The sequence below is a fragment of the Rhynchophorus ferrugineus genome, unplaced genomic scaffold (genome assembly GCF_030347505.1).
Source record: "Rhynchophorus ferrugineus isolate W39M unplaced genomic scaffold, kcgeb_rfMv2 rfM2, whole genome shotgun sequence".
Classification (NCBI taxonomy): Eukaryota; Metazoa; Arthropoda; class Insecta; order Coleoptera; family Curculionidae; genus Rhynchophorus; species Rhynchophorus ferrugineus.
In genome coordinates this window covers 92,279,218-92,292,138 of record NW_027472581.1, presented here as the reverse complement: position 1 = coordinate 92,292,138, position 12,921 = coordinate 92,279,218, and the positions used below count along the sequence as shown (strand labels likewise).

At 32.2% G+C, this 12,921-nt stretch overlaps 2 protein-coding genes across 9 annotated transcripts in view; one reads left to right on the top strand and one right to left on the bottom strand.

The window, feature by feature from the left end:
- Positions 1 to 686: 686 nt before the first annotated feature.
- Positions 687 to 8,582, top strand: LOC143190940 (cytoplasmic dynein 2 intermediate chain 1). Its single transcript, XM_076395558.1, has 6 exons — positions 687 to 820; positions 2,394 to 4,315; positions 5,745 to 5,910; positions 5,965 to 6,223; positions 7,787 to 8,127; positions 8,354 to 8,582. The coding sequence occupies exons 1-6, from the start codon at positions 806 to 808 to the stop codon at positions 8,474 to 8,476; spliced, it is 2,826 nt and encodes a 941-aa protein (XP_076251673.1). The 5' UTR covers positions 687 to 805; the 3' UTR covers positions 8,477 to 8,582.
- Positions 8,583 to 11,131: 2,549 nt separating this feature from the next.
- Positions 11,132 to 12,921, bottom strand: part of LOC143191676 (uncharacterized) — a 45,358-nt gene continuing 43,568 nt past the window's right edge. For 4 of the 8 annotated variants that reach the window (XM_076397030.1, XM_076397027.1, XM_076397033.1 and 1 more), the window contains one exon: positions 11,132 to 11,999. In XM_076397030.1, the coding sequence (XP_076253145.1) occupies positions 11,770 to 11,999 (230 nt within the window). In that variant the 3' untranslated portion in view covers positions 11,132 to 11,769. The remainder of the gene's footprint in view (positions 12,000 to 12,921) is intronic. The other 4 variants (XM_076397032.1, XM_076397028.1, XM_076397034.1 and 1 more) reach the window with 1 other exon arrangement.

Sequence of the window (12,921 nt, the reverse complement as noted above, 5' to 3'; positions counted from 1 at the left end):
TAGTCTAATATTAATGAAGTTTTTACACTTTATTTTTGCAAAATAAAACTGCTAAAAACGCCTTCACCATTTTTATATTTTAGATTTTAAATCTTTAATGAAGTAAACTATCCTATTAACTTCAATTAATATAATCTTCAAATCCTACTAAAATACTACTTTTAAGGTTCAAGCAGTTTCCATATTCTTTTTTTTTAATGGTGATTCCTTTCAGTATTATATTTATTCCCATCGCCTTCGCCATTTACAGTTTTTTTGTCAAATTATATTTCTTATTTTTTTTATCAGCTTTGTTGTTTGATTTTCAATCATACAACTTAAGAGTGTAAAAAGAACTCCAGATGTAAGGAGAAGGTTACCAACTTACATAGTTTTATTTCATCATGAGAAATTCCTAAAATAACTGGAAAATTACCCGAAAGGGATAATGTGTAATGTAATGATATGTTAAGGCAACATTAAGGAAAAAATGTATAATAATATCTATATTAATTAATAAACCCAATTAAAAAACCTTACTTATTTTCTATATTATAAAAAAACTCATTTAAATCTTTATATATTGATTAATAAAAAATAATTTTCTTTCATTACAAACCATTTATTTAACCTGCGCATCTGGCGAAACCGTTCGAATCACTAGACCGTGCGAATGGAGACCCTTATCCTATTATTGATTATTTCTGAAATAAATTCAGTCTGCAGTTTGTTGTAAGACAGAATGACATACATATTACTGTCAAAATACACGTCTATGATCTGGTTTTTTGTTTTTAGAAAGTTACTTTAAGTATATCGAAGCTTTATGTCTACAAAATATGTGAGTACTTAACGTGTTGCTCTTTGATTCGATTTTAACTATAATATTTGAGTTCACATAATTTCCAATTAATGCATTTAGTTTTAGTTGTCTAGTTTGAAGTATAAAATAACCTTTACCACATTTTCACTATGTTATAATAATTTATATGAACTATTTTAGAACTTCTCGAAGAAATATTACTATTAAATATTTAAAATTTTGCTGTTAAGTTTTGTATTAAATATGAAGTAGAATTAAACTTTTTTTCTGAAATAATTAATATAAATTAACAAATATTGCAATATTTCTATTATTTAATCAATGCAAAATAATAAATCTACACATTTTGCTAGAAATCTTCTAAAATCGATTGTTCGTTTCCACTGGTTAAAAATACATATTTCTTAGAAACTGAGAGGCAACTTCTTATATCTGACGTGGTATTCTTGATTAATCGTTAATATTATTTCACTAAATAAAATAATAGGCCCTTAACTATGTAATATAATGATTATTTATCTTTAACAATTGAAAATTATTATAATATTTTACTACTAAAACTACAGATTATAATTGATAGGTGTACAACTTTGCTTCCACCTTTTCCCCTCGCACACTGCGAAAGAATTTTGAGTTGATAATATTAGTTTAAGATCTAAATTTTGGTCTAAATTTGGCCACATGTAGAAGATCGCTTCAGTAAGTGATCTGCTGTACAACTGATAATCTAGATCTTATCTAGATGCTATTCTAACTTATTATAAAGTCTCTCCTAACTTATTCTAAGTACTATTCTAACTTATTCTATAGATCATTATATCTCACTCTACGTATCTGTTAATCCGTTCGTATGGTAGTTTACGTTTGAGCCTACGCACTTCACTATCATCGCGCTCATTTAACTGTTTGGCGAGTGTATCTTGATGCACCAACAGTCTTTCAGAGTACTTCCTACTAACAATTCAAATCACACTCGTAAGGGCTTCTAAGGGCATATCGCGCTGAATCAGTTTGTTGGACACGTAATATGGGGCATCGACGATGACTCGCAACACTTTATTCTGGAACCTCTGGAGGATATATATGTTAGATTTGCTAGTAGTGACCCACAGTTCAATACCATAGGTCCAAATAGACCTAAATTGCAATAGTAGCGTTTTTAGAGGTCGGTAGGTCGGCTGTATGCAATATATATATATATATATATATATATATATATATATATATATATATATATATATATATATATATATATATATATATATATATATATATATATATATATATGACTGACAATTCGGATGTGATGGGGCAATTTCACCATACATTTCTAAAAGCCTATTGGCACAATTCTTCTAATCAAATGCCAAAGGTAATGGATGTCGAAAATACAATTTTTAACATTTAATAGCTATAGTCTGAAGATTATAAATAAATAATAAATGGAAAACATTGTTTTATGTAGATAAATGTCAAAACCATCAAATTTAACACTTAAGTTAGGCTGTTTAACAGTGGTCTTTCATAGCATATTCACCAATATATATCGCTGATCAAATTACATGTTAGTAATAAAATAATTTCGTTTCAGGACGCGCCAAGACGGTCGACCACAACATCCAAAAAGACTACACCTAGACCATCACTACGTAAGAAAGAAACCGCATCAGATAAAGGCAACACCACGTCCAAGGAAACCCAGGATAAGGTTCCCTCGAGGACGAAAGCTACGGAGGAAAAGAAATCGATCCTTACGCCAAAATCGAAACTCTCGGACCCGACCAAAACGAGCGCGTCGACAAGGATAAACCCGGATCCTAAACGGGTCAGTGCGAGACCCAAAAAGGACAGTAACAATCGGGATGTCCCTTTAACGCCCCCTAGTAGTAGAGTAAAGAAAACCCAATATTTTCCTACCAAAAATTTGTATTCTAACGCCTTAAAATCGGCGGATATCCAATCGAAACTCTTAGCGATTAAAGAAAGTAATGGCGGTGGCGATACACCGAAGATTAGAAAGCGTAATGAACCAATTAAAACTCGTACGAAGACTGTAACAGACCTAAAACCGAACAGGGAAAAGAAAAAACTCACGGAAGACGCAAAACCAAGAATAGCCATGAGAAAAGAACAAAGTTCCACACAAATAAAGAGAAAAATCACGGAGGATCGAAAACCAGTCAGCAGAACCTCGTCTCCTGACTCCAGCTCGGTATCGGAACGTCCTCGAACAGCTACGCTGAGGAAAGGAAGCATTGTTAACGCGAACATAGCCGGTCCCGAAGCACCACCATCTTTTAAAACAGAACCCGAAGCGGAAGTGGCTTCATCGGTCGGGGAAGCAACATCGAGTCTTGTGATGTCCGACGATGATTATGAAGAAGATTTTGAGTCGTATGAATCAGATTTCGAGGCCTGCTCATCGAGCGGCGACGATTACTCGAATCACCCGTCCAATTGCATTGATAGCTCAGCAAGTAGCAGTGCTGGTGACATGTCCGACAAGGACAACTTACCAGACACTCCACCCACCAAAAGGGTACCATCAGCGGGCACTGATGACGAAAGAAAACTGGACTCGGGTACTTTCGAGCTTCCCGAATTCAAACATATACAAATCCTGGAACATATCAAAGAAAACATAGAAAAGGAATCGAATTCATCGAAAGAACGAACAAATATGGCGTCCCTGTCAGACGAGGGTTTCGAGGACCAGAAATCCTTGCAGTTCATTAACTTTGCTGATGCGAAGAAGAGGTACGAGCAAAGAAAGGCTAGTATAATCCGAAAGAAGCGCGGTCATGATATTCTAAGTATGATTAAATTGGATACAGTAAATTACACATTATTGGACTTGATATCAGTACCCTACGAAGAGTATATAAAGCACTATGGACAGAGTAATTGTGTTCAAACCTCTACCCAGACAGGTGACGATAATTTATCCGAAGAAACTCAAACTGATTCTGTGAATGTGGAGGACAAGTGGTGTCAAGCACCCGCCAAGTTTTCCACGTTTGAAAGTTCATCCGATACCTTCTGGGAAACCTACAAGAATGAGTATAAAGGGGTGGGTGGCACTGATAACGATAACTCACCAAATGGTACGATGACCAAGGATTTTAACGAAAACCGTTTGAATATGTTTCTGAACAAAACATCAGAATTAATCTCGGAGCTGTTAATGCAGGAGAATATACACGTTTTGGATAACATCAGGGTATATCAGAGGGAGTTACCTTTCAGCGATGGGTACCTCGAGTTCAACCTGTCGGATAAAACGCTGGAAAATAGTCGAGTGGTAAATCTTTCTATATTCCCCGGTAATATAAAGAAGATACTCACCATCCACTCGAAACAGAATAGTTTAGAGATCTTAAAATCGGTGATTTGTGTTTGGAACTTATCAAATTTGGATTCTCCAGTGATGTTTTTGACGTCTTATGGACATATACGTTGCGCTACGTTTTCGTCGATAGATAGTAATCATATTTTTGCAGGACAAGAAGATGGGTAAGCAAACTTAAATTTCGACTGAATTTATTGAATAATTAATAGTGATTAATAGTAAAATTATTTTTGGATAATATTTCTTCTTAATTAGGTACTTGCATGTATTTTGATCGGTGATATTTATTGGTGAAAATACGAAGTACTACCCTAACTATAAAATTCACTTACATTGGCACTTGTCAAGATAAAATAAGACATTTTCTTATAATAGTATGTAATTATTCAGTGTATGGAGATGCAAATCACAGCCAGTAAATTATATTTTCTACACCAATATTGCTTTCGTTGTTTAATTTTAAGAAATCTGCTGTTGAAGCCTGTCAAAGATATCAACGTATGATAGAGTTTCTCCCACCAATTTAAAAATGTGAATTTTAATATTAATTATAAAGAACGGTTTAAAGTGGCCAAGTTACCAGAAGGATGGAAAAAAGATGGAATTCAATGTTTTTTCGGAAGGTTTGCTACACTCTATTCATTGCACAGATATTTTAAATTTAGTAATTATTCAGCCCATTTGTACTAATTAAAAACAACAATTTTAAGGCGCATTATTTAGTTATCTTAAATTATGAATGTGATTTGATAAAGTTAACCCATTTATTAACTTTTTAAATAATTTTAATAGTACTTCTTCTTAGTTTATACATTACATTCTAATAAAACAATATTGTTGGCTATTATAGGCATCTTGTTTAGTTCTCAGAAGAATTGTTCTTGAAAAGTTCATGAAAGACTCTAGCTGCGCAAGGACACATGTTTATAGAACATTACTAATTAAGAATATCGGGTTAAAATTAGATTAAGGTGCAATTTTTAAGCTTCAAAATGTAATTATCTTGTTCCATAATCACTATTAGGTAAACTATTAAGTCACACAATTATCCCACTGATTTTCACTATGTTAATTCATATATGAGCCGATGAGTTGAACATATATATGATGTAACAATTATGCATCAGATCTCGCATCTTCCAATCAAAATTGCTTGTTATCATCTGCAAGATGTTGCAGTACTCTTCAAGGGACCTAGTTATAGAACTGTCACTATAATCAGCCTCTAATTGACAATAAATCTCAATAGAAATATTTTTCTGCAATTAAAAATGTGTCCATACTTCTGTTACTCAAAATAAACTGAATAAAATACGTTTACCACCTGATAGAAGACGCTTTTCCGAAGATAATATAATGTACTCTCTAAATATAACGAAGAGTGCATTCTCTATTTTCTAAAATCTAATATACTTGAAATTCCATTAAATATATATCCACAAATATGTACCCAGTTAATATATGTAAAAATATTAAAGGAACATAACTTTTCTTCTACTATCTCTACTGTTAGTTCTACTGATAAACTTTAACAATGATTTTTAGAGCAAAATAAAGCTTATAATAATACTTGAAATAAATAATCTGTTTCAGCACAATATTAGTTTGGGATACCAAGGAAAAAAATAAAAACTATAACATGTTGAGTGGCACCCCAACAATAAGCACTCAGGTTGGTACAGAACATCTATCAAAAATAGTTTCAATACAATGTACGAACCAGAATGGAAAATATAAAGGTCCTTCAGACACCAACGAGGTAATCATTATTTTATATCCATCAGTATCAATCATCTCATACTTTTTATTTTAGTTCTGCAGTTTAGATGAAGAAGGCGTCATAATATTATGGAATTTATACACTGACGTCGTCGACAGAAAATCTACAAGTGACCTGAATTTGATCAAAATAATTACGATAAATTTGCAGAATCAATACCCAGAGTTACTTGATATTTTATGCATTGACCTACTGGTGGACGCTGGACACGCCTTTATTTCGACTAACCGTGGACATATCTTACATCAGGCCCTTGACCAGTCGAAAAATAGTACAGAAAAATATAACACAGGTAATAAAAGTAAAATATGAAATAAATTTTTGTAATACTATATTGTTCTTGTAGTATTTTTATTATTTTTGGTTTTGGTAAAAACAATAGTTTAAAAGGAAATTGATTTCAGTCAAGAGACGAATCCTGAGTCGATAGAACTTGTATTTTATCATTTTTAAAGTTTAATTTTTTTATCAGTACACGTTACCTATATCTAAATCGTTCCTTGTTTTAAGCAAATTAAAATAATTATTTTTAAAAGAAACAAGTCTTTTTCAACAGATTTACTCAACTACTACGTGACTTGACCGACTAAAATGCGATATATTCAATTAATAATTTTCATAATAAAATAGTTCAGTTAAACTCTCTACAAAAACACTTAATACCCGCTCGGTTGGCGTAGTGGTAAAGGCGACACGACGGTCCACCTACTGTTGCGATAATTCTTCTGATTAGCACGTCAGCTCTACAAAGTTATTACTCTTAAACTATACAAAATCTAGATAACCTTATAGGTCTTCTTTATATTTTTCTTTAGAATCTTTTTTTACACCTAGTCGTCCAAACTTCTGTTGTTCCTTCTGATACACTGCAAAATACAATATCATTGATAACTTATTAGTACACCACTGATACAAATTAATGATTGCGTATCTGCATTTTATCATCTGGCATCAATTCGTATATTTTTTATGTATATTTTAAAGTTCCCTTTTTACTAACGAGGGTTTATCTGGACTCGACCTACATTTTAACTTGGGCTGCGAACCACGGTCCTCGGCATTAAGCCTACCGACTGGCCAGTGACTAATTTAGAAACCATCTCAGAAGACATCCGGTCTTACCCAGCCTGGTTACTGGTATGACTGGGATGGTTATTCCTTGTCGGATTTTCCACTGTTGCCTATAAAGGCATTTACAATTCCAATCACAAATATAAAATACAACCATGCCAGAACAGGATAGGAACCGGCGACTAACGCAACCGTAGAAATACCGTCCTGTCGCTCTGAGCACTGCGCCAACGAAGCCGGCAATTCGTATTATTGTTTTCTATTTTAATATTCATTACATTCTACTATATATTTCGCTTCTAACGCGAAGATTCTAACATTCTTCATGATATAGTTTGACTAAAAAATTGGTAACTGACGTACCTCCTGCACTTGTAAATTTCCACGGGAACCAGTAAGAGCAAATGCAAGAATTCAAGTATACGGGATCAGTAATACAAGAGAAGAAAATTGCATCTACTGTCGAAGTAATACGCCTAATCGGCCAATATCCAATTTATATCATAATCCAAGCTTGTATTTATTTATTAGTTGCTTATTTTCAATATTTTTCGACTCACTAACGTGTCTTTTGTTTTAAACATCTTTAGTTAAAACAGGAAAATGTACAATTTTTAGTAAATGGTGTTTTATTAGACCATAATTTAACATTTGCAACGTTGAGAGGCAATAAAATACTAATTTTTCATTAAAGTAACACATAATCAAAAGTAGAATGACAATTATTTTATATTTAAATGAATATATATTTAATTATCTTATATGATTTTTTATTATTTTTTAGAATCATTATCGACCTGCCTAGAGCCATGCCCGTTTTCTGAGCATTACTTCATATCCGGCTGCGAAAATGGAAATGTCAGTTTATACACGAGGACATCAGAAAAGCCATTAATGATTCTTAGAAACAATGACGAAATCGATAACGTTAGCGTGCAAATAGTTCGATGGTCTACGTCCAAACCGTTCGTGTTATACGCTAAGGATTCGAAAAATAACGTTCATATATGGGACCTGAGCAAAAGTGACATGTTCCCCGAATATTCCATACCGTTCAGCGAAAGTATAAGTTGTTTAAAGCTATCGCCGATTATTGATACTGCCAATCAGCAATTGACGTATATGGTAAGTAGTAATTAGCACGTTTTGTACAATATTAACACGTTATTTCCATAACATTGAGTTTGGTATTTAATTTTAAACAATTGCATTTGTATTTCTTTATTTTAATTAATAATTTCAGACAGAAGCAGCAAAAAGAAAAAATAATATTTGCCTATAACCATAAATAATTTAAAAACAAATAATTTCATTGAAATTTAATGTATATTAAATCATTATATTATTTCAGATAATTGGAACAGAAGATGGGAAAGTGTACCTACATTTGTTAAACAAAGAATACGGCCAACAAGATGATGCTATCTACAAGAACAACATGGAGACCTTCTTAAATTATGTTAGTCGTTTATAAAGAAAGTCCGTTTTTACGTTATAAGTTAAAACATTTTATAGCTTCTAGATTTGTTATTTATTACATAACTTATAATTATTAAAATTATATCGTTTATAAATTATAATTTAATTTCTTTATATATGATAAAATACTCATAAAATACTCTGCTCTGACCGTACAGTTGTCCTTGCCAGTTTATTTATTACAGTGTTCATTAATATAAATCTATAACTAATATACTACTTTTGGCGTTGCAAGATATAGTGTAGATTTTGACGAATATTCTTTATCAAAGCCTTGGTGGCCTTGGGCAGTGTTAGTCTACCATTTTCGATCGTTTTATATGATATTGGTCTAGGTCTTTTTTGAAATTCCTCACTGCGACTTCCATCAGAAAGGTCGATTTCGTCACATAAGTTTCTGAGAAAAAAGTTCACATTACATTCGACATCAATTAGTTGCTCAACTATTCGAATTATAATTGCGATCCTGAGGAGAAATACAACTTAGATATTTGCCTTAGACATCGCGTTTAGAAAGATTTAAAGCTTAAAAATATCAAACTGTAACAGTGTCTCACTCTCAAGATACAGAATACAAAAGAAATGGCATGGTAAATGTCCAATATGTGTACAAGAGCAGGCGATCTGTCATTTATCTGTACCATATGCCATATGTCTTTGAAGTTAAAAAATATTAATTTCCTTATAAGCAATATAAAACACAAAAAATAATTATGTTTATCTCGATTTCGATAACCTTCAACCAAGTGACCTATGAATTGACAAATGACCATTGAAAGACCATAGGCAATTTTTATCAGTATTCACTATTAAAGCTCACACGAGATGTTATCAAGGCACCACTTTATGTTATACCACTTGTTTTCCCACACAAGAATAATGTTTGTTGAATGTTGTGATAATTATTTTTAAAAATAAAATATAATTCACATATTGGTTTAAATGTCTAAAATATAATGAGTATATTAACTATAGTAAATAATTCTCCCAAAATGTTTCTTTTCTCAGAGAAAACTGCCAAGAGATCTTCATTATATTTTAAAAATATCTATATACAAATATAAAAAAAAACTTACAAAATATTGGGGAATTTTTTTTACACCAGATTTTAATGCACATATTTTTTTTTCATTTTCCATGTTAAAGATGGACTTTGTCCTGGGTAGCTTATAGTAAAGGTTTGATTAAGTTCTTAAATATACCGAAGTAGTACGACATATTTTACTTTGCGACAACGCTACGAATTATTTACATAAGACTGGATACTAACCGAAGCTAAATAGCTTAGTTCCAAATGAACTTATAGGGGAGAATTAATGGACTAGTTTTCCATGTGTGAATCCGTTGATAATATAGAAAGAAATCGAGCCATTGTTGAAAAGAATTACTATATATAATGAAAGGTTAATCATACATAATAATATTATGCAAAACAATTGGTGACCAAAGTCCGGAAAAACTTAAAATATATGACACTGATAAATATTTCACAACCAACAAAATTGATAATCCTTTGTAACGGTCAAATTATTGATGACAGTAACAGTGACATTTTGTATGCCAAAATATAATTGTTTTTATTATTTTCCTCGAAATCATTTCATATTTTCTTCATATTAGGTCAGCCAAATCGGTTCAGTCGTTCTCGAGTTTTGGCAAAATTAACGAACAACCATTTATTTTTATTTATTATATAAACTAGCGACCCGCCCCGGCTTCGCACGGGTGCAATGCTGATACTAAATTAAATACACTACAGAAAAAATATGAACGTTGTATATAAAAACATAGCGGCCCGCTCCGACTTTGCACGGGCATAAAATATATATGCCTATGTCACTCAATGAAAACATGATTAAAATCGATCCAGTATTTTTGGTTCATTCATTACTGCCCTTGGCCTGCACGCATTAAATTTGGAGTAAAACAATTCCTCTTCCCCTATACTTACTATGAAGATTTCCTGCTATCTTTGGAATATCTAAATTCATACAATTTTTATTACATTACACATTTTTAAACGCAAATTTTAAATTTATAATATCTCCGAAAATATTTGTTTCATTTACATGCTGTAAAGAACCATATTGATCTATATTAATTGCACACTGTATTTAAGGTACTTAATTCGATAAGGATTAATGCCGTATTGCTTAAAATAGCTTCGTAAATAAGCCATTTTCTCACGTAAAAAGTAAACAATAAAAATGGTTAATGTGGGTTATCCCTAAAAGATAAACATATACCATCGCGGACTTTTTTGTAGACCTTTTTATGGTGTACAATACTGTAGTACATTAATTTGATCTAACTCGTAGGGTTAGGCAGCGTTTTTGCTAATTGCTAAATAAGCCTAAAAAAATAGGTTAATTTACGACATCACGTTAGAAACCTCTAAAATTAGCAATGTTGCCTTAGTATATTATGCATGTATTATACATATAAACCTTCCTCTTGAATCACTCTATCTATTGAAAAAAACCGCATCAAAATCCGTTGCGTAGTTTTAAAGATTTAAGCGCACATAGGGATATAGGGACAGAAAAGGCGACTTTGTTTTATACTATGTAGTGATTAATAATTTTCACCATTTTTATATTAACGAAAATTGCAGCAGTGAAAGCAAATGTTTGAAATAATATTACACGTACATGTTTTTAGGTTTTTATTGTTTTTTTAATCGTACATAGTACAACAAAAATTTAAATTATAACATTTTTTTGTGTTTTGTTTGAAATTTTTGCGAATTGTAGCAAAAGCTCGTATCGATACAGTTTATTTTTTATGTCGAAAAGCGGCAAAAGATCGTTATTGTTAAATACATTTTTTAAATACAATTTTTTTGTTATAAAAGAGATTTGGTGGGTTAGTCAGTAACTATTTTAAAATTATCCATACAAAAAAGAGCCCAACACACATCATTTATATTACTATTTGATAAAACAGACATCAGAGATGAATGAGCAGAAACGATGCGGTTGCAACCAAGCAGATCTTCGTTATCCAAAGTTTCTACTTGCTGGATGCCTTCAATCAAGAATTATTTGTTCTTAAAATTAGTTGTTCATAGAAGTATGGGTGTTTCCTAGCAATAAAATTCACAAATCGTCTAAAATAATGCCATCTAATTCGGTATCTAGTTCATTACATTAGTACACATCATAAAATAAAAGTCTTTACAGTTCTCAGATTACACAATTTATACAATCTGATGAATTTTATTACTAAAACTCGAAAAATAAACATTAATAAAGCAAAAATAAAAGAATATCACATGTTTTAACAGATTTATTCCGGCCTAAAGAACTGCGTGCCGGGTGGTATCTTGTAACCGGGGTAAGATGAATTCAACGCGTGTTGCTCGAAGAAGGGCGTGTAGTCCTTATCTTTCCTGAGTGGTCTTACGGCTGGTCCCTTGGCCAGTTCGATGCGTAACCGGTTCTCTTCCGCCATCTGTTGCCTTACGTTCTCTGGAGGCCATTTTAAGTCACCGCGAAGGTGCTTTCCTCCTACAACAACTGTTTAGTATACAGGGTTTTAGAAATGGGGGGTCATAAAACTTTGATTTTCATTGATGGGGTCTAGATAAATGAGACAACGGTGGGGAATCAGTCTGATAATGTTACGTGAAGTGCAGACAAGACGACATGTGACATTAGTCGATTTAGTATTACTTACTTTGATATGTATAGGCTATTCGAAATAATAGTGAACCCACGTCATCAAGATATTTAATATAATGCTTATCGCAATTTGTAAATTAGTTTTTGAATCAGTCTGTATATTCCTTTTCATTTTATTCTAGTTAAAAGGGACACAACGCTATATGATATGTTCGAACATGTAACCGAATCAGATTACCAAAGTTGTGCAGTTGTCAAACGTCTGCAATTTTTTTAAAAACATTGGTTAGAGTAACTAATGTTTATAAACCCGCAAAGGTTGTTTTGGTGCTTTGCTTGTTTTGATATAATTCATATTATTATTACTCTGGTTGAAAATGAGCCATTAAAGAGTCAGAATCAAAAATATATCGTGACTCTAATCAGTTACTTGGAACAGGGATGAGATAATGGAGATCCTCTATTACCAGCAATATACGTTAAGGAGCATTGATACTGTTGAATACGAAGTTAGTACGGTTTTTATTGAAAATATTTTTACCGTGTTGCAGTTACACTGAATGTTAGTATAGGGACAGTTACTGAAATGTGTCTTACATTATCTGAAATGCGAAGTTATCCAAGATTCGCCTTGAAACACGAAAGAAGATTACTAAATCATACTAACGTGGAAGCAATACAACTGCTGGACAGCGCGCAGGATGTCAGGAGATTGAAGCGAACGAAACCATACGAACTTATATAAAGTGTATAGCTTTAGTGTAAACTATAGCTATAAGTTATTATAATTTTATAATTGAGGAATACATATTGATGT

Coding starts and splice junctions, on each gene's coding strand:
- LOC143190940 (XM_076395558.1), top strand. Junction 5,911..5,964: donor GTCCTTCAGACACCAACGAG/GTAATCATTATT, acceptor TTTTTATTTTAG/TTCTGCAGTTTAGATGAAGA. Junction 8,128..8,353: donor ATCAGCAATTGACGTATATG/GTAAGTAGTAAT, acceptor ATATTATTTCAG/ATAATTGGAACAGAAGATGG.